The sequence below is a fragment of the Danio rerio genome, chromosome 15, assembly GCF_052040795.2.
Source record: "Danio rerio strain M-AB ecotype USA chromosome 15, GRCz13ab, whole genome shotgun sequence".
Classification (NCBI taxonomy): Eukaryota; Metazoa; Chordata; class Actinopteri; order Cypriniformes; family Danionidae; genus Danio; species Danio rerio.
The window spans coordinates 39,246,343-39,266,772 of record NC_141035.1 but is presented as its reverse complement, the minus strand read 5'-3'; the positions used below and the strand labels follow the sequence as shown (position 1 = coordinate 39,266,772).

The following is a 20,430-nucleotide window of genomic DNA, read 5'->3' as shown; positions in this document are numbered from 1 at the left end:
CTGGGCCGTAAAACTGCTTGGGCCGTAGATCTGTCTGGATCCAAGTCTGCAGCCTCGTTTGTGTAGTATTGTTTACAATATAGCCCAGTAACTGAGGTTAGCCTCATGTTCTCAGCAGTTGTCTAAAAACTGCACAGAAATGGTGTTTCTGCACACCACTCATCTTTATTCAGGTCAAACAGAGGTAAGTGGGTATAAGGTAAAAATGTTTTTATCCTATTGGAACAACATGAATCGAAAACGAAACCTAGAGCATTTTTTGGGAATCGAAACTCTCAAACTGACCCGTTTGTCGTTTCCCCCAGTCTACAGTTCTACGTTCCTTCGTTCGACCATCATACATATTAAAATTTGAGAGAAACTGTTATCACGAGTTTTCCAGGATTCATCTGCTCTCTACTCTGCTGCAATGGCAAGTTAATCTGGAAACGTTGAGGTAAATCAGATTATAAATCACCTTCTTCCCGCACTTTCTTGTCTTTAATCAGTCCAGTATTACCACAATTCTTGAAAGTACTTGCATTTCAGACATGGATTCAAGGCCTGGAAAGTGCTTAAAAACAAACAAAGGTCTTTGTTGTGCTTGAATTAAATTTTAAATTAAACTTGTTTATGGTGTTATTTTAGCAATTGTACCGTGCTACTGCAAAAAAACAGAGCTAAAATTATTAATTTGATTCGTAATTGTACAAGAACTATCACAAATAATGCACAGTTTATAATTTTTTCAAAAACCTATTACCAGTATTGAATTTAACAAAATTTACTTAAGTTCTTTGAGCATGACTGTTACTTTTTGGCTTAGTCCCTTCAATAATCTGGGGTCGCCACAGCAGAATGTACCGCCAACTTATCCAGCATATGTTTTACACAGTGGATGCCCTTCCAGCCACAAACCTATCACTGGGAAACACCCATACACACTCATTCACACACATACACTACGGACCATTAAGCTTAGCCAAATCACCTGTTCCACGTGTCTTTGCACTTGTGGGGGAAACCAGAGCACCCAGAGGAAGCCCACGCAAACACGAAGAGAACATGCATACTCCACACAGAAATGCAAACTGACCCAGCCGGGGCTCGAACCAGTGACCTTCTTGCTGTGAGCCGATTTTGCTTCCCACTGCACTACAACATAATTTCTCTGACATTTTAATGTAAATATTAGTTGTTAGTGAAATGTTAAGTACAGTAAGGACTTCCATGGCACTACATATGCTGGGGGAATTAATAAAAGTACTTGATTTAAAACGAATAGTGCTTTAAAATGTCCATGAAAGTCCTTCAACTTGCTGTTATTAAAAAATTCAAAGATTTTTAATATGAGAAATTCAATAAGCACTCACTTTCTTTCTATGTGTGAATGTGTTTCCTTATAGGTTTAGTGCTTGTGGAATCACAGATGAGGCCTGTTTTGCTCTGGCTAAAGCTCTGACATCAAAACTCTCACACCTGAGAGAACTGGATCTGTCTGAAAACAAACTGGGAGATGCAGGGGTGATGGTGCTCTCTGCTGCACTCGAAAATAATTGTTCTGATCTTGTATCATTGAAGTAAGATCCTTTCAAAAATGCTTCAAATCTTAAAATGAGCTCTCTCCTTTAAGAATATTATGTGTTTGTTTCTCTGGTCAAGTTGTATATAAATTGTGGTTGCTTTATATTTTACAAGCTGAGTGATAATTATCTTGTAAATATTAAAGGGATAGTTCACCCCAAAAATAAAAATTTTGTCTGTCACTCGTCATCCACTTGTTCCAAACCAGTGCAAGTGTCTTTCTTTTTTTTTTTGAACACAAAGGAATATACGCTGAATAATGACAAGAAAAAATAGCCATTGATTCTATAGTGTTGTTGCTCTTCCAATGAATGTCTGTTTTTCTTATTAAACATTCAAAAAACATTTAAAATCCATAAATGTCAAGAAATTCATAAACTTCAAGCTTTGCTTTTTTTATTTTGGGTGAACTATCTCTTTAAGTAAATATATGATAATGCCAATTTTAAATAAAGCACATGCACATTTTTGACCACAAATAGTAAAAAAATATATAGTTATATTATGTGTGAACCAAGTCAGTTCAAGTTTTAGCACAATACAATAACATTAGCTAACATTTTAAGGTCCAAAACCCTCAGGGTAAAATAAATAAATAAATAAACTGGAACACAACATGAGGATTAAAAAAGCAGGATAATTTAATTCAATTCACCTTTATTTGTATAGCGCTTTTACAATGTAGATTGTGTTAAAGTAGCTTCACGTAGAAGTTTGTTGTAAATTGGAACAGTGTAGTTCAGTTTTTTAGTGTTTAAGTTCAGTTCAGTTTAGCTGAGTTCAGTGTGGTTTAAAAATCACTACTGAGAGTCCAAACACTAAAGAGCAAATTCATCAATGCGTAGCTCTACCGACGAATGTGCTGGCCTAATAATATACAGTATGATAGTCAACAACAACGGTCAATTAAATGAAAAAAAAATTTATGTATTAATGTGTGAGATTTTGTTCTGAAAATTCTAATAAGTTGTGTAAAATTTAAGCAGTGTGCGAATTATACATTGACTTATGGGGCGGAGGCCAATTTTTATTCAATAGTAGTTTGATAAAAACATGCTTCAGTAAATAAAATTTATGAATTTTTAAATTACATATAATTTAATGATACAATGTATACGTTTTCAGTGTTTTGAGGGCTATTTTGTGACCATTTTTATTTGTAAATCGCTTTGGATAAAAGCGTCTGCTTAATGACTAAATGTAAATGCAAAGGTTACTGTAGGTTAGACTAAACAAATGATTTGCCTAATTTGTCTTTTTTTAGGCTACATGCATAAACACCCATTTTACAAGAATCATGTTTTTTAAATACTTAAGATAGTTAAGACTAGTTTCAGACTGTTAAATAATAATTATCCTAGCATTAATTGGTGCGATCATGCATTCACAATGGTATAATTTGTTTTAGGGGGATCAAATGTATATTCATATTTTACATTTTTAATTATTAATATTTAAGATCAGATATCAGAGTAAGCTCTGCCTTACTATTAAAGGGCAGACCCCCCCATACATCTTGTTTTGATGTCCTTTAAGGGAAATCAATCGTTAATTATCAATCGTCAAACCCCCCTGTAATTTGCACCCTGGGTTTAAGTATTTTATTATGTGAAGTATGTAATATTGTTTTCTGCAGGATGAATGATTGTGATCTCACATATGAAGGTTGTAGTCATTTGGCTTCAGCTCTCGCATCAAACCCCTCACACCTAAGAGAGCTGGATCTGTCAAAGAATAAGCTAGATGATGTAGAAATGTTGGTGCTCGCTGCTGGTCTGGAAAATTCTTCCTGCAAATTGGAGAAACTGAGGTAAGATTTAACACGAGTGCTGTATGCAATGGAAAATCAAGAATCCCATATTAATAACGTAACCTTTTGTTAAAAGCACAAGTGTGTCAATATGGGGCATATTTCATTAAGTAAATCACAAAATTGTTAATTAAAAGTGAACAGTAAATCAAAATTTTTTGGACAGTGGATTATTTTACACATACAAATTACAGCTTTTTTATATATGCTGTAAATTGGGGGGTTGCTTTTGACATGCTGGTTGTTTTTAAATGTCTTTAAGAAGCTAATGCGTTCTCTAAGAAAATAAATGAATTAATAATTTGCTGAAATTTGGTAAACCTTTTATTGCATGGTATCTTTTCGGTAAAGAACTATTTCAAAACATAACCCCGACTGTTCATGATTTCTTGATCTAAAAATGTAAGGATGTGTAACCAAGATTTAAATGAACCAATTGTAACAATTTCGAATATCTAACCATTAACAAATCCATATCAGTCTAAGGTCTTATAGTTGTTATTTTCTTAAAGCTTCATGTTTTGTTTTCTTTCTTTTCTGCAGGTTGGTCAAGTGTGGTTTAACTGATGAAGGTTTTGTTGTTCTTAATAAAGCTCTGAGATCAAACCCTTCACACCTAAAAGAGCTGGATCTGTCTGAGAATAGCCTATGCTATTTACATACAATGCTGCTCTCTTCTGTATTGGAGAGTCCTTACTGGGAGCTGAAGACATTAAAGTAAGATTATGAATCAAACCTGAGGCAAACCTCGTAAGATGCATCTTAGCAGTTGTCCATTGTTGCACTGGTGATTATTGTGTGCATATTTTGTTTTATTTTGTATTTTTTATCTTGCAGATTGGTGAATTGTAGTTTTACAGAAGAAGGTGGTGCAGCTCTGATGTCTGCTCTGAGATCGAACCCCTCACACCTGAGAGAGCTGGATCTGTCAAAGAATAACATAGGTTACTTAACCATGATGGTGCTGTCCTCAGCCATGGAGATTCCTTACTGGGAGCTAGAAATACTGAGGTAATGTCATGTCTTTGAGCGATACAGTGGATCCAGACGAGCATCAGTATATTCAGATTTTTTATGCTGCCCTTCAAAGGCAAAGTGCAGTAACTATGCAAACACTAAATCCCTTAGTAGACTAAATGTTTACACCCTCCAGCCAGTCATGCTGTGATTATGGATAGATCAGGGGTTACGATTCTCTGAAACGGGACAACATTGAACCAGGATTTCACAAGACAGAATTGATGTCACAAAGCCCAGTTCAAGAGTTCCCACTTAGATATGATTAGCATTAATACTAGGTTTGGCATGCTGTCCCGGGATAGAACACTGAGCTTGGAGAAACTTGAGCACAAAGCTCCCGCCAGGTCAATAAGCATATAAGGGGATCTGAGGTCAGGTAGGTCTCGAGAGCTCCCCATAGAAAATGGAGGAAAAGGAGGAGATGGGGTGGAAGGGGGGATTCTTCTAAAATGAAAATAGAACAGTTGGGACAAATGACAAGTGGTACTCACTGCAGAGCCACTTGGGCAGTGCTGAGCTCCAGCAAGGAACGGGGACGACGACCGGGATCGAGTCCAGGGAACAGCGGTTCCAGAAATTAGGTAAGATGAAAAACAGAATCCGAAAAATAAGTGCGAGAACGCGGCGAAGACGAGGGCTTTTGCTTTTTTTTTTTCTGGATGGCTTTTGCAAACCGTCGCTCGGGTTTAGGGAAGGAGGAAGAAGTGGGCGGCCGGGTCCACAGCAGCCTCTCGCGGATCCGCGAAAACAAAAAACGCTCGAATACGTACCTCCCGGGACGTATCTCGCGGTCCGCAGAAACGTCCACGGAGCTACGTTTTCACAATGAGCCCGGGTTGTTATAGGGGGAAGAGTTGGAGCTCAAGCTCCCCCTCATTTGAGCCCAAGTGGCTCTGCAGCTAGCAGTGTCTTAAAAATGATCCATTTATTGTAAGCTTGGATCACTTTGATTGGATTATTACTGATTACAGATGAGCAGCCAGTCGTGCTCAATCATATCACATGCTCCTCTCAAAATTAGTTTATAAAACTTCACTTCAGGCTCTAAAGTAGGGGTCACCAGACTTGTTTCTGGAGGGCTGGTGTCAGAGATGGGTATAAATGGTGGTCAGAACCAGCTCTAAGTGGGTGGGACTTGAACTTCGAGTGAGTGAGCCTTAGCTCCAAGTGGACTGTCCAAACCTAGAGTTTTTCATTTTTAATGCCTTGTACATGAGTCCAATATTGTGCTTTATGAATGTCTACATCTATCCCAACCCTTAACCCAACATCACAGTAACCTAATGTGTTTTATTAACGTCTACATCTACCCCAACCCTAAACCCAACCTTACAGTAACCTGTTGTGTCTTATGAACTTCTACATCTACCCCAACCCTAAACCCAACCTTACAGTAACCTGTTTTATTAATATCTGCTCCACCTACACCCCCTAAACCCAACCTACTTGTGGTATAAGTCCCTCCCACTTGGAGGTCACCCAACCTACTTGCGCTGTAACCCCTCTTACTTGAAGTCTCTGGGCTGCAGCGAAACCTACTTGCGGTGTCCTGCAGAGTTTAGCCCCAACCCTAATCAAATACACCTGATCAAGGCAAACAAGATCTTACCAGGTATATTTGACACTTCCAGGGACGTGTGTTGAGGCAGGTTGGAGCTAAACTCTGGAGGGACACTGACCAAGATTGGTGACACCAGCCCTAAAGGTTTACTTCGGCCAAAACTGAAAACTCTGGCATCTTTTACTCCTGGTCACTTGTGGCCTGTTTCCACTGAGTGGTACAGTATGTACAGATTTTTACTGGTCACATTTATCAGGCTTGCATTTCCACTGCCAAAAGGGTACCAATGGTAACTTTAATGTTTTAAATGCAACACACTGTATATGAACACATACAGACCCTTACAGTCTTAGATGTATTACCAAATACAGAAAAACTACACACAGCATACATTTAGTCCTTATTTGGCTTTAAAAAAAAACATGCAGCATATACAGAAGCCTCACAGTAAGTGCATAATAGTCCAAAAGGTGATGATAAAAAATGTCAGTTTGTTTATGTTTTAGGTTGCTGGAAGAATCATTTGCTCCTTTGTTTTTTCGTGCATCACTCTTGCGTTTGTTTCTGAAAGGATCAGATGTCAGAAGCACTTCAATAATCACATGCACTTTATTATCATCAGCTCAAGTCGTTTGTTATTTTAAATATAGATGTTCATGCAAGCTCTCTGAAGAAAGTGAATCCGTTCGCGCTTTTAGACGACCTCGTAAAACAAAAACAGGACACGGCAGATTTTATTCTTTTTGGCTTTGTGGCTGTTCATCAAGGCGACGACAAGGTTTGTTTGAGCTCGGGTCGACCATTGCTTGTTATTATATGTATATAGTATTACGTTGTAATGTCACAGCTCAGCTGTGTATTTTAAAATGGCAGTTCCTTTGTTTTCATTCTCCTGCTTGTGTGCGCTAGTGACGTATCTCTGTAAACCAATAGCGTTCGGCTGCACGTCAAGCCCCATCTTATGGTACCCTTTTGTCATGCTAGGTACCCTTTGCAAAGGGAATGTGAAAAGTGGTTCGGTACGGTTCGCTTTTTGGTACCTTTTGACAGTGGAAATTGCCATAAAAGCATACCGAACCGTACCACTCAGTGGAAACGGGCCATTGTTCCAAATCTGTTTCACTTTCTTCTGTTCAACAGTAAATTGGACTTCCATATGATTTTTTTTTCTACTATGGAAGTCAATGCTTTTCAGCTTTCTTCAGAGTATTTTATTTTTATGTTCAGCAAAACAAACTCATAAAGGGTTGGAACCACTCGAGAGAGAGAGAGAGAGAGAGAGAGAGAGAGAGAGAGAGAGAGAGAGAGAGAGAGAGAAAAAGTAAATATTGTAAGATTTCTTTTTTAGGGTGAACAACTTTAACTTAATTTTGAAAAAATGTGTTGTCACTGTACTTTGCCCTTGAACAGCAATGTAGTAAATTCTGGTTCTAATCTTACTATACGAATGAGCGGTATCTTCAAAATCTTTTGAAATAAGTTGCCCTAAACTGAGTGTGTTTCTCCAGGTTAAATGATTGTGGAATCACAGATGATGGTTTTGCTGCTCTCGGTGCAGGTCTTAGATCAAACCCTTCATACCTGAGAGAGTTGGATCTGTCTAAAAATAAACTGGGAGAATTTGGGGTACACATGCTCTCTATTGCACTGGAGATGCCTTATTGTCAACTTGAAACACTGAGGTAAGATCATGAACATGAATCTCAAAAAAAGGCTACTTTGCATTTAGTTTTATAGTTAAGGCAAAGCTGGTTTAATTTTAGGTCAAATACAGTTGTCGCTCATGGAGATTTCAGTTTATTATTCTCTCCGCAGGTTGGTCAGTTGTGACATCACAGGTAATGGTTGGATTGTTCTGGTATCAGCTCTGAGATCAAACCCCTCACACTTGAGAAATCTGGATCTCTCTGGGAATAACCTTGAATGCTTCGAAATAAAGCTGCTTTCTGAAGTATTGGAGAGTCCATACTGTAAACTGGAGACCTTGAAGTAAGATCATGGCTTTGACTGTTGCAATTGAAATTGTTCTCAAAGGAAGTATTTTATTATCATTGTGACACCTAAACTTGCACATTGTTAAGGCCAATTCATTCAGCACAGACACACATGGACAATCACCAGATTACAGCATGTTGTTTCTCAGATGATCTACATCCTAAAAAACAAGCTCAGGCAGATGGCAAAACTGACTGATCCATTAAAAACCAGCAAAGTGTCTGCTGGCATCTGTCAGTGCAGTGTGAATAAGCCTTTAGGCTAAAAGTCTGTCTAATTAGGGTGTTCTATCTGAAATCTCACCAATTAGGAATCATATTCTTGATATGGTTTACAACTGTTTGTCATGCTCAGAAATGTAATAGTGTACTTTCTCTGTCTCTAGATTGCGTAATTGTAATCTCAAAGATGAAGAATGTGTTTCACTGGCATCTGCTCTGAGATTGAAGATCTCGAAGCTTAGAGAGCTGGATCTGTCTGAGAATAAACTAGGAGATTCAGGAGTCAAGGCTTTTTTTGCTGAGCTAGAGGGACATTTATCAAAATTTGATGCTTTAAGGTAAGATTCTCATTTTGAGTGCCACCCATGGTCCCATTTTACATTAAGTGGCCTTATTTTTTAAGTAGATGCATTTAAATCAATCATTTGGTGCAATACACAATACACTATGTACATAAAGTTTTCATATTGTTCTTAACTCACTTTGCTTCGGCTTAGTTCAAGATTTATCACGGGTTATCTACCACCAGTTACTCTGGCAAATGTTTTTTTGAGTGAATGCCCTTCCAGCCGCATCTCTGCATTGAGAGTACACTTACTTGTAAAGCCCCATTGCTGGGAAACACACATATGCTCTCTCAGGCCCTGTTTACAGTAATATATTTCCTTTTAAAAAGCATAAGTTTGGCTACGGTTACATCATCCATCCACACTATCCCGAAGTTTTCTAGCGCAGAAAATTTAGCATTTTGAAAACGCTTATGAGGCTGTTTTTATTCTAAAATGCTGCTGCTCTGTGTCAGTGTTGATGGGGGAAAACAGAAACATCTGAAAATTGAGGCGAGGCTGCAGACATTCGCAATCTGATTGGGGCTTTTTCCTCAATATTAAGTAGCCTGCACACAGTTCAGTCCTGCATCCTCTCCTTGTAAGTTCAGACTTTGCAAGTTTGATATGGACAACAAACTCCCGAGGACACGTCAGGTAAATCTTCAAAGTGAACAGTGTACTGTATAACCTTATTCGCATCACCCTGGCTATGTTGTTTCACTTTCTTAACAATAAAATGAAAACATGATAAAAGGATCTGCCTATTTTCATTCTGATAATAACAACTAAACAGTCAGCAGAAATGTTGAGGCGTTGTGTAGCTACATATTTATATGGCCATCATCTTCACTGCATGCATATTTATAACAAAACACAACCTATAACACTGCTTCCTTTAATTTTCATTGAAAATACGAAACATGCCCTTTCTTTTGCTGAATATCAGTTTAATAATCAATAATGGCCATTATAAAAATATAACGAAGAATAAGTTTATACAATATAGGAAATAAAGGCAAGCAATCAGTCAATATACAGAATCAGTGTACACGGTAACATTAATAAATATATTAACTTATTTTCGCGCTCAGCCAAAACACATTACCTGAGAACAAGTAAAAGATTCAAAGAACCAAAGTCGGGGAATATGTTGTTAGATATACAGTAGACAATAAGATGAATTTAATATTACAGTTAACAAATATTGTGAGATTACATCCAGCGGTAGATCCTTGTTTGACGTGCACAGCGACTGGCCTGACCGCAGTTTCATACGGGTAGATGTGCTCAAAGCATGCTGCAGTGCATGCCAGTGTGTGTGTGTGTATGTGTGTGGTCACGTGATGTGCGTTTTCAGCGGTGTAATGTAGACGGAGAGTTGTTCAGAAACTATGGGTGGAAAGACAGTCTGGAAGCGTATCGTTTTCATTCTAAAACGCAGTTTAAAAACTAAAACATATTAGTGTAAACGGGGCCTCATTCACACACAATAGGCAATTTTAGTTTACCTAATTCACCTACTGTATACTGCATGTCTTTGGACTGTGGATATGTACTAACCGCGTTGTTGTTTTTCTCTAGATTTGTGAATTGTGGTCTCACAGATGAAGGATGTGGTGTACTAGCTTCAGTTCTGAGCTCAAACCCCTCACACCTGAAAGAGCTGGATCTGTCTGGAAATAAAGTGGAAGATTCAGGAGTGAAGATGCTCTCTGATGGACTAGAGGATTATTGCTGCCGACTGGAAACATTAAAGTCAGACAATCTCTGATTATTGCAACTGATTCTTTGTTGCTTTTCTAAATTCTGCTTCATATTAATCTTTATGATACGGTTTGGGTCATACTTTTAAAGAAAGTATGCACAGGAGCCAAGTGCAGATTTCTGATATTAGTTATATAGTATATATATATAACTTTAGTTAGCACCAATTTGGCTGTTCTAGAGTATGACACATAACATTTATTCTGTAGATGAAGTGGTTAAGACAGTGTTAAATGTAATGTGAAAAAATACAATTTTTTTTTAACTAAATCACTCATTATTTGAAAATATACTGTAATCATTGTTCTCGTGGATTAAATCTGGGTTTTATATTACTCTAGATATCTATAGTTAAATGGTTCAAGAGTGTAGTCTCTGAAGGATGTAAATACTGAATAGAGCTGATTGTTGTTCGCTGTGCAGGTTGGTGGGTTGTGGTCTCACAGATGAAGGTTGTGCTTCTCTGGCTTCAGCGTTGACATCAAACTCCTCACACCTAAGGGTACTGGATCTTTCTAAAAACAAACTTTCAGACTCAGGAGTTAGACTGATCTCGACTGGACTGGAGAATCCCCATTGTAAAGTGGAAATCCTCTGGTATGCTGGTTGATGTTATAGTCAGTAAATGAGTGATGTGGGCATGCATGAGTGATGTACAGTAATGGCTAGTTTTTTTTAAGTCAGTTGTTGTTTTCCCTGCAGGCTGGTCGATTGTGATGTGAACGATGAAGGATGTGCAGCTCTGGCTTCAGCTCTGACATTTAACTTCTCAAATCTGCGAGAGCTGGATCTGTCTGAGAATAATCTAGGAGATTTTGGAGTGAAGCTTCTCAGTGCTGGACTGGAGGATCCCCACTGTAAACTGGAGATACTGAAGTACAGTAAAACGCAGTTACAGCCCAAAGCTATATGGACAGAGATCATTGATCTGTTAATTTAAGAAACTTGAGTTACTCTGTGACACTGATGATGAAATAAAATTTTAATAAACTGAAATTAAAAAAAAAAAATAAAGAGAAACAAAGATAAAATTTTTGTTCATCCCATAAGATCAAGCTTGATTTTTTCTAAAATCACCAACTTACTTTGACCACTTTCTGATTTCATTTTACAATAGTAATATAAGTTTTATTAACTCTTTATAGAACAATAAAATAATAAACTGCTGTTTTCTCTCTTTAGGTTAAAAAATTGTGGCTTCACAGATGGAGGTATTGCTGCTCTGGCTCCTGTTCTAGGATCAGATCACTCATACCTGAAAAATGTGGATCTGTCTGGTAACAAGTTTGAGGATTTTGGGGTGCAGCTCCTTTCTATTGCATTTTACTAAACATTCTTGAGGCAACAGAAGAAGTCATTAAGATTAATATTCTAATGAAGCATATTGGCTGTTTATTATTGGTTGTTAATGATTGATTTGTTTTTATTGTATGACTTCTTCCCCACATGCAAAGTGATGACTGGGCCTCAAAGATGGCAGGTTTCTCTTTCGTTTTTGCAGATTTTTTTTACTTTTATCATCAGACTAATTAACTTACAACCAATAAACTGAATCTAGGAAGAGTTAATGTTTAGAGGAAGTGGATTTCATGTAATCATGTACAAGCAAAAGGTGACATTTCATAAACACTGATAGTGATTTGAGATTCATCTGAGCAGTTCTGTCTTTTGAAATAACTCTTCAAAAAAGTGGACCTTACTAAAATAGTTTAGACCTTTATTCTGTGTATTATATGTCTTGTCAACATCTTTGAACGACTTCATTTTAATGTACTATATGAGTACAAGTTTTAACTTTGATAACTTTTTTGCACATTTTTTTTTATATAATTCATTTATAGTAATTGTATAGTTTTTTCATTGTGGATCTGAGATGCAGTTAATGCATGTATTTCTTTTGGAAACAACACACCTAACTGCTCTTTGACCGCTTGTAAAAATATATGGCTCAATAAAAAAACAGCTATAAGGAAATACAGTTCTGTTCTTTTCTGAAAACAAGTTAGACTGCGCAACACAACGACGTCTTTGAAAAGTGCTCAACTGTATATTACTACAGTTAATGCATTATTTTATAAAACAGAACCTCACATTTAACCATTCAAGAGGACTTTCAGCATCATAATGAATCCAAGCAGTCCATATGATTCCTCAGGTGAGTGCGATGAATTTAGATGTTTGCAGTTTGATCTATCAAATTTTAATTAGTGTATATTAGAGCTGCACAATATGTAATGATTAATGTATTTGTTATTAATTGACATTTTTCTAGGGCAACTAAAACCTGTTTCTTATTCATACATCCAAGACAACCTGAAAACTGTTTTATATATCATCACCTATTGCATAACAAGATATTTACTAAACAGTCAAGTTAACAATACACAATATATCGATTTTTTTTTTACTTGTTCAAACTACTTAATTAAAATGAGCTGAAACAACACAGTTCATGAGATTTCATTTGGACAGCTATTTTTCTTTAAGGTTCAATCCACATGAATTTGTTAAAAGTGTTAAGTTAACATAATCAATTTGTGTTGGGACAACATGAATGAGTTGTGTGGAACCCTGCATTTTTTACAGTGTAGTCACTAAGCAATATGAAAATCAAAGTAAATGCATGATGTAAAGAAGGTTCACAATCAATGCTACTGTTATTACATTATCTATCACTTAGGCTGTCAGTCACTTTAATTTAGCTAGGACTGAATTTAAATAGAAGCCATTGATCAAAATGTTGTATTTTTTTATATTTCGCAATTAATTGTGGCAGCTAATGTTGTAATGCCATTCTTTTAAGTTAATTGTGCAGTCCATCTAGAAGTGCCATATTACCACAAGCAGATTGGTGTTCTTTCTAGACGTTTTTTTTATTTGTAAAGTCAATCCCTTATGTTCACTTACAGAGCTGAGGATTCTTCTTTTGGGTCCAAAGAATGATGAGAAAAGTTTAGCTGGAAACACTATCCTGGGCAAAACGGAGTTTGACTCAAAGCAGACTTTGCAGTGTGTGGAGAAACACAGTGAAATCGCTGGAACAAAGATCACTGTGGTTGATACTCCAGGCTGGTGGGGAAATTTACCATTTGAAGAAAACCCTGAACTGTACAAACAAGAAATTGTCCTGAGTGTGAATAAATGTCCTCCAGGACCTCATGTCCTGCTCCTGGTCTTAAATGTGGACACACCGTTTAAACAAAATGAAAAAGACATCCTATGTGATAATATGAGATGTTTTGGTGAGGAAGTGTGGAGGCACACCATAGTGTTGTTCACCTGTGCAGATCTTACGGAAGATAAGACCACTCGACTGTTGGAGAATGAAAACCTCCAGTGGCTCATTGAGAAATGTGGAAACCGATATCATGAGCTTAATATTAAGCACTGGGATGACGGATATCAGGTCACACAACTGATTAAGAAAATGCAGGAAATGGTGGACAGGAACAGAGGCAACCATTATAAAATGAACAGAGATACTTTACAACGTGTGGAGGAGAAGAGGAGAGAACAGCAAAAGAGAGCAGTGGAAAGAAGGATCAAGCATATGCAGCTGAAAGACAAGACAACTACTGGTGAGCGTTCTATTACCACGAACTTTGCTTTTGTTGAAAAGAGAGTGATTGTAATTTCAAACACTCAAAATGGCATCTTCTAGAATAAACAGTAAGTCTCAATTTTCAATTAAAGGAACCAATTATTACCTCTCTCTGAGTTTGATTTATAACCCTCAGGCACATTATGTTATTATTTTGCATGATTTGTACTAAAGTTACCAACTAGCATAGAATGTGTTTAATTTACCATTGCTGTTAATAGTTACTTGGACTGCACAGAAACACAATCTTCACAAATAGTTTTGGATTTTTTAGTTATCTATTTTAAGGGATAGTTCACCCCAAAAAGAAGATGTCCTTACCATTTACTGACACTTATGGTGTTCTGAACTTTTCAACATTTCTTCTTCTGTTGAACAGAAAACAAGATATATTTTGAAAACTGTTGGAAAAAAGCAGCCATTGACATGAAAAAAAAGTGTATTATCAATGACTGCTGCTTTTCAATAATCTTAAAAATATCTTTTGTGTCCATCAGAAGAAACTCAAACAGGTTTGGAACAAGTTGAGGGTGAGTAAATAATGACAGACTTTGCTTTTTTTTAGGACAACTGCCCCAGTAAAGAGTAGTAGCTATACGTTAGTGACAAACTGCCTATTTTGATTGAGTATGCTATATATAGTAACTATTACACCCTGTGTAATATGCAGGGAGATGCACTCACACATACAGAAATTCAAAAACATGAATGTGTTTTCAGATGGAGCATCATTCCAATAGTATCTGGATGCAGCCTTGATGATGCAAGCTGAGATTGCATATCTCACAGATGCAATGTCAGACTCAATGCACTCAATGGAGCTAGTGGCGTCACTGTGAGGGGTGGGGTTAGGTGAGCACATTAAAAAGCATTGGATGCAGCTCAGATTGTACTGCACCAGGTCTATCCAGACCCTTTTCCATCCTTTTGTGATAATGAAAGCAGTTTGCATCACTTCTCAGGGAACTATGGCTGTGTGTAGTAAGTGATGCACGTGAAAATTCCACTTTAATAAGTTTTCACTCCTGATTCAATTTATAACTTCATTCAAGTGTTTGAAATAAATCCTTCTGTGAGATGTTTCTGTGGTCATGTGATTATTAGTCACGTTGAATCAATGAACGCAGTTAAATCTTCTGTTTATAATGCAACACTTTGGGGGTTTCCTGGGTTTTCTGTGCGGGAGCGGACTCTGGCAGAGATTTACTTTACTAAACAAACAACTTGCTTCCCTGATAAAATAGGTATGACAATACCTCAACCTAGTCTGGACCATTAAATTATTTCAAGAGTTCACACTTAGCTGATGATATATTCTAAAGCTTCTTTGGCATGCTATCCCGGGAGAGAGCCCTGAGCTCCCTCCCATTTGCAAGGTGAGAGGGGAGTTTGAGGACAGGTAGATCTCGAGAACTCCTCTGCGGTAGTAGCTAATGAACACATGGTGATTGTTCTTAAGAGATAACTACTTACTAGGTGCATGTCTATGGTGCCGATTTAAGTTAGTCAATTAGCTTAAGTTGTATGTTTTTGGACGGTGGGAGGAAACTAGGAGACCCAAGGGAAACCCATGCAAGAAACGCTGGCTGGCATGGCAAGGACCAGAACCGTTCTTGCTGTGAGGCAACAGTGCTAACAACTGGGCCACCATGCCACCCATCTAAAAAGGCGGAGGAGTAGGGGTGGAAAGGGGGATTCATTCTTTAGAATGAGGGCTAGTATATGGAACTTAGGGTTTTTAAAGTGGCTTAGAAATCGTCTGATTAGTAAATCATCAAATGGATAATTCGGGACCAGACACAAGCAATCATAAGCACGTGCTCCTCTCGAAATTTGTTTATAAATAAACTTCACAAGACAGCAATGCACAAATTATTTGGGTATGTCCACAAACACCTTGTATAGACCAACTGTTCCTGCTAAATTGGCTGCCTCTAAACAATATGCTAATCTAGTTAAGTAAACTGACTTCAAAGGTCTTCAGCCTTTTTAGTTGTATTGAAGATATCCCTTTATATTATTGGAAGCCATAAAAACGAAGCTTAAAGAGTAACAGAATTTAGACCTGTCATAAAAATAAGCATTTATGTCTGCCAGCAGATAATGAACATCACCTCTCAGAGCTGAAGATTGTGCTGCTGGGATATAACAGTTCTGGCAAGAGTTCAGCAGGAAACACCATCCTGGGCAAACCTGCATTTGACTGCAAAAGATTGCGTAGATCTGTGATACAAGAAGGAGATGTTTCAGGAAGACACATCACTGTGGTGAACACTCCAGGCCGAAAAAGAAACTACCACTCGAAATACACCCCCAGACTGTATAAAGATGAGATTGTGTTGAGTCCATCTCACTGTCCTCCAGGACCTCACGTCTTTCTGCTGGTCATAAGAGTGGACGTTTCTTTCACTGAAGTTTACAGAAAGGCAGTAGAGGAGCATGTGGCCCTTCTTGGTCTCACAATCTGGGATCGCATGATTGTTCTCTTTACTTTTGGTGACTGGTTGAGAGACACAAGCATTGAGGTGTTTATCGAGAGTGAAGGAGAAGCTCTTCAGTGGATAATAAACAAATGTGGGAACAGATATCATGTTTTCAACAACAAGAACACAGATGATGGCAGTCAAGTGGCAGAGCTGTTAGACAAGATACAAGAGATGATTGCAGGAAATGAAGAACCCTGTTTTATGATAAATGAAACAAATTTACAAGAAGTAAAAGAAAGGAGGATTAAAATAGAAGAAAGAGCAAAACAACTGCAAGATGAAGTGCAAAATATAAAAGAATTCAGATCTTCAGTAGCAGGTGAGTAGACTGAAAATGTGGTTTATTGTTGCTTTACATGCTTGAATTAAATATAATCAATGGTGATAAATTGTCTTTAAGCAGATGCTGCAGAACTTTCTGAAATGAGGATGGTGTTGCTTGGACCTCACTATTCCAGCATAAGTTTGACAGGAGAAACACTTTTGGGAAGGCATGTTTTGGACAAGGAAATCAAAGTAAATGTAGAAGAAATTGGGGAAGTAGCTGGAAGGAAGCTCACTGTGGTTTGCACACCAGGTTTTGAAAAAGATTACCTCACTGGAGAAAGACTTGAGGATTCTAAACGTAATATCTGGAGAAGTGTGACAGAAAGCTCCTCTGGAGGAACACATGCTTTCATTTTAGTCCAGAGTGTCGACTCTTCTTTTGCAGAAGAAGAGAAAGGTGCACTTGAGAAGATCATGGAGCCTCTTGGTGAAAGAGTCTGGAATCACACACTGGTTCTGTTCGCTGTTGGAGATGAACCGGAAGAAACTCCAATTGAGGTGTTCATTGCAAGTGAAGGTGACATGCTCCAGTGGCTCATTGAGAAGTGTGGGAACAGGTATCATGTCCTCAACTATAAGAACTGTGGTGATGGATCTCAGGTCACAGAACTCCTGAAGAAGATCGAGGAGATGGTGGGAGAAAACAGAGGACATCATTATGAAATTGACAGAGAGACTTTAGAGAAGATTAAAGGAACAATCGCTGTACCTATTAAAAAAGCACATAGTTTAGATGATCCCGTAAACTGTAAGCTGCTGTTTAAGATTTATTAACAATAATTTTTAAGGTTTTATTTGTTTTATTTTATATGCTTTTATTCCTCTCTTTGCAGTTGGTGATAAATCCAGTCTTTCCTCGGGGATAGGTTCAGCATTTGTATCACAGAGATCCCAAGAAGCACCGGGAGAGTCAAGTTCAAAAATGAGTTCTGGAGTGCAGTCTCTTGGGTCAATCCCTGAGTTTGATTGAGAACTTAATTCAGATTAAGAAACACATATAGTTTAACATTGTGTAGTAACGTGCGGTAAAAGCAACAATCATTTCATATACAGAAACAATAATTAATACCAATTTTGAAAGTGGAATCTGCATGAGTATTATGCCAGAGTGCGTGTATGGTCTCATGATGTACATTTAAAGCAACATAGCATAGATAGAGACCTTTTCAGAAATGCTAGATGAAACACCAGTGTGGATGTGGATTGGTTTGGTGAAGTTATTCCCTTGAGCAAGGCACCGAATGGCCAACTGCTCCCTGGGCAGCCCACTGCTCTTGGTGTGTGTTCACAGGTGTAAGTAATTTTTGTATAAAAAGCGTCTGCTAAACACATAAATGTAAATGTCTTAAAACTAAAACACATCAGTGTAAATAGGGCCTGAGTTCAGATCCCTGTAGCTTTTTTTTCAGTGGCAAACAAATAGGCTGAGCTTGATTACCAGCAATAATTATGGGCAATGTAAAACATTACAGTTTAATATGGAATAGGCAAGCAGCAAACATTCACAGGTACAGATTAAAAAATAGCCAACGGTGAGGAGTATCAGCCAGAACAAAATAAGGCTTTGCAATGAGAGTGTGTTTGTGCACTGTTTGAAAAGTCCAGGAATTACAATGACAATTTATTGTACATACAATATTTTAATTATAGAAATATACTTGTACATACATTTTTCAATTTGTATATTTTTAATCTCATTATCTATGTTTATGTCATGTCACTGCCATTCTGTAGCACTGTAGAAGCTTTAGTCACAAAAACTAATTTCTCACATGTAAACATATCTGGCAATAAAGCTCTTTCTGATTCTGAAAAATCAACACAATCTCATGGCAATTCGTAACTTTTTGATTTAGTGGCTAATTAGTATGAATTCATATGATCTAATTTGTACAATTTAGTACGATTTGCTTATCCCCTAATGACGGTTGGGTTTAGGGGTGGGGTTAGGTGCCACACCTCCTTTTTAAAATCGTACAATTCCGCACGACTGAATTCGTACAAATTAGCCAATAAACTGTAAAATACTTACGTTTTCTCGTGAGATCAGACTGGAAAAATAGGGAACAAAAAGTCAATACCCACTGAGCAAGTAAGTGTGACTCCTCTAGTGGTGAGTGAGAATAGAATTATAGGGTAGAATCAAGGCTTTGTCTGTGAATATCTGTGGTATGTGCTCTTTATGTATGTACAGTATCTTTAGTTGCCAGAGCTATATAAAATGTAATTATTTGTTGTACTGTTTAATATTTACAGGTTAATTTTATGGTGGTCTCACTTCAGCTTGCTTTAAATGTGTAATAATGACATCATGCTGGGGTTTGAGTAGGTTATTTTAAAAACCATGCAATATTACTGTATTTCAAAAAGTAATGTTTAGAAATTACTGAATTGTTTATTAACTGATTTAGATATACAGCGAACTGTCATCACATCATTGAGAAGAAAAACATTTTTGATCAGTTCTCTTTATTTAATCCGCTTATATAACTTTTAATAGCTGTTAAGTTGTTAAAAATAGTAGGTGAGCTTATTTAAAAGGTTAATCAACAACTTGGGTACAAAAATGATGAAGAAATTGTAATATGTGATTTGTGGTGGCACATCTGACATCTCACTTTTAATGTATCTTCCTTTTAAACCTGTCTTAATACATTTTTATACTGTTTTTAATCATTTAAATTCTGTGTCATATTTTGTAAAGTGTTTTTAATTACCATTGTATATGAAATGTACTATATAAATAAACCGAGAGGCTGCTTGTAGTCATAAGTTGTTTTAACCCTAACCCCAACCCCCAGTGATGTCACTATAGAGAAAGTGCCGAAAGAAGTCTCTGAACTTGCCCCTCCTTGCTAGAGCTCCGCTGTGCCCATGTGGCTTTGCAGTGAGTACCACTTGAATATATGTATATATTCAATTATCAGCCTGAATTATTAGCCACCGCGGTTTATTTTTTTCCCCACCAATTGTTTAACAGAGAGCAGAATTTTTTCAACACATTTCTAAACATAATAGTTTTAATAACTCATCTCTGATTTATTTTATCTTTGCCATGATGACAGTAAATAATATTTTACTAGATATTTTTCAAGACACTGCTATACAGCTTAAAGTGACATTTAAAGGCATAATTAGGTTAACTAGGCAGGTTAGGGTAATTAGGCAGGTTATTGTATAACAATGGTTTGTTTTGTTCTGTAGACTATCAGAAAAAAAAAGATTAGTTTAAAGGGGCTAATAATTTTGACCTTACAATGTTTTTTTTAAATAAAAACTGTTTTTATTCTAGCCAAAATAAAACAAATAAGACTTTCTCCAGAAGAAATAAAATATTATCTGACATACTGTGAAAATTTCCTTGCCCTGTTAAACATCATTTGGGAAATATTAAAATAAATAAAATTCAAAGGGGAGCTAATAATTCTGACTGCAACTGTAATTTTACAAAGATTTTGAATGTTTCAAAATCAAGTACATTTAGTCCACATTAATCTAGTGAATTGCAGAGTGTTTTTTGTTGTGTTTTATTTCATTAAAATAGCTGTGTTTATTTTTCCATATTAAATTATAAATAGATTTTTTTTATCTCATTAATGATGCTTATTTGCCATGGGCATAGTTAAGATTTATTCTTTTTTTTTGGTCTTTTTAAATTTTTATTCCTAAATAAGTAATACAGTTTTTTTTTTTATTGGAATGTCACATAATTCAAAACCAGGGTTTTCTTTTAAAGCAAATAATTCTCATTTT

General features: G+C 36.9%; 2 protein-coding genes across 15 annotated transcripts; both read left to right on the top strand.

The window, feature by feature from the left end:
- Positions 1-34: 34 nt before the first annotated feature.
- On the top strand, positions 35-12,237 carry si:dkey-23k10.3. Of its 8 annotated transcripts, none has more exons than XM_087284455.1 (13): positions 35-184; positions 306-436; positions 1,386-1,559; positions 3,229-3,373; positions 3,917-4,090; positions 4,211-4,384; positions 7,463-7,636; positions 7,770-7,943; positions 8,335-8,508; positions 10,081-10,254; positions 10,687-10,860; positions 10,966-11,139; positions 11,446-12,237. In XM_087284455.1, exons 4-13 carry the CDS (start codon positions 3,318-3,320, stop codon positions 11,591-11,593), a joined length of 1,596 nt encoding a protein of 531 aa, XP_087140581.1. In that variant the 5' UTR covers positions 35-184; positions 306-436; positions 1,386-1,559; positions 3,229-3,317; the 3' UTR covers positions 11,594-12,237. The 8 variants fall into 8 exon arrangements, with proteins under 8 accessions (XP_087140581.1, XP_087140585.1, XP_087140580.1 ...); XM_087284459.1 differs by having other exon boundaries at positions 3,917-4,123; XM_087284454.1 differs by having other exon boundaries at positions 3,200-3,373.
- Positions 11,446-19,442, top strand: si:dkey-23k10.5. Of its 7 annotated transcripts, none has more exons than XM_087284447.1 (6): positions 11,446-12,418; positions 13,173-13,841; positions 14,365-14,394; positions 15,965-16,669; positions 16,754-17,425; positions 17,511-19,442. In XM_087284447.1, the coding sequence occupies exons 1-6, from the start codon at positions 12,388-12,390 to the stop codon at positions 17,645-17,647; spliced, it is 2,244 nt and encodes a 747-aa protein (XP_087140573.1). In that variant the 5' UTR covers positions 11,446-12,387; the 3' UTR covers positions 17,648-19,442. The 7 variants fall into 7 exon arrangements, with proteins under 7 accessions (XP_087140573.1, XP_087140572.1, XP_087140571.1 ...); XM_087284446.1 differs by having other exon boundaries at positions 14,362-14,394; XM_087284445.1 differs by having other exon boundaries at positions 14,362-14,394; positions 16,751-17,425.
- The last annotated feature ends 988 nt before the right edge of the window (positions 19,443-20,430 follow it).

What these genes read in the sequence shown, in the direction of transcription:
- si:dkey-23k10.3 (XM_087284453.1), top strand. Translation starts at nt 140, where the DNA reads ATGGTGTTTCTGCACACCACTCATCTTTATTCAGGTCAAACAGAGGTA. An exon ending in TGTCAACTTGAAACACTGAG is followed by an intron (nt 7,637 to 7,769) that starts GTAAGATCATGA and finishes TTCTCTCCGCAG; the next exon opens with GTTGGTCAGTTGTGACATCA. An exon ending in TCAAAATTTGATGCTTTAAG is followed by an intron (nt 8,509 to 10,080) that starts GTAAGATTCTCA and finishes GTTTTTCTCTAG; the next exon opens with ATTTGTGAATTGTGGTCTCA.
- si:dkey-23k10.5 (XM_087284445.1), top strand. Translation starts at nt 12,388, where the DNA reads ATGAATCCAAGCAGTCCATATGATTCCTCAG. An exon ending in CAGTCCATATGATTCCTCAG is followed by an intron (nt 12,419 to 13,172) that starts GTGAGTGCGATG and finishes GTTCACTTACAG; the next exon opens with AGCTGAGGATTCTTCTTTTG. An exon ending in GAAAGACAAGACAACTACTG is followed by an intron (nt 13,842 to 14,361) that starts GTGAGCGTTCTA and finishes TGTGTCCATCAG; the next exon opens with AAGAAACTCAAACAGGTTTG.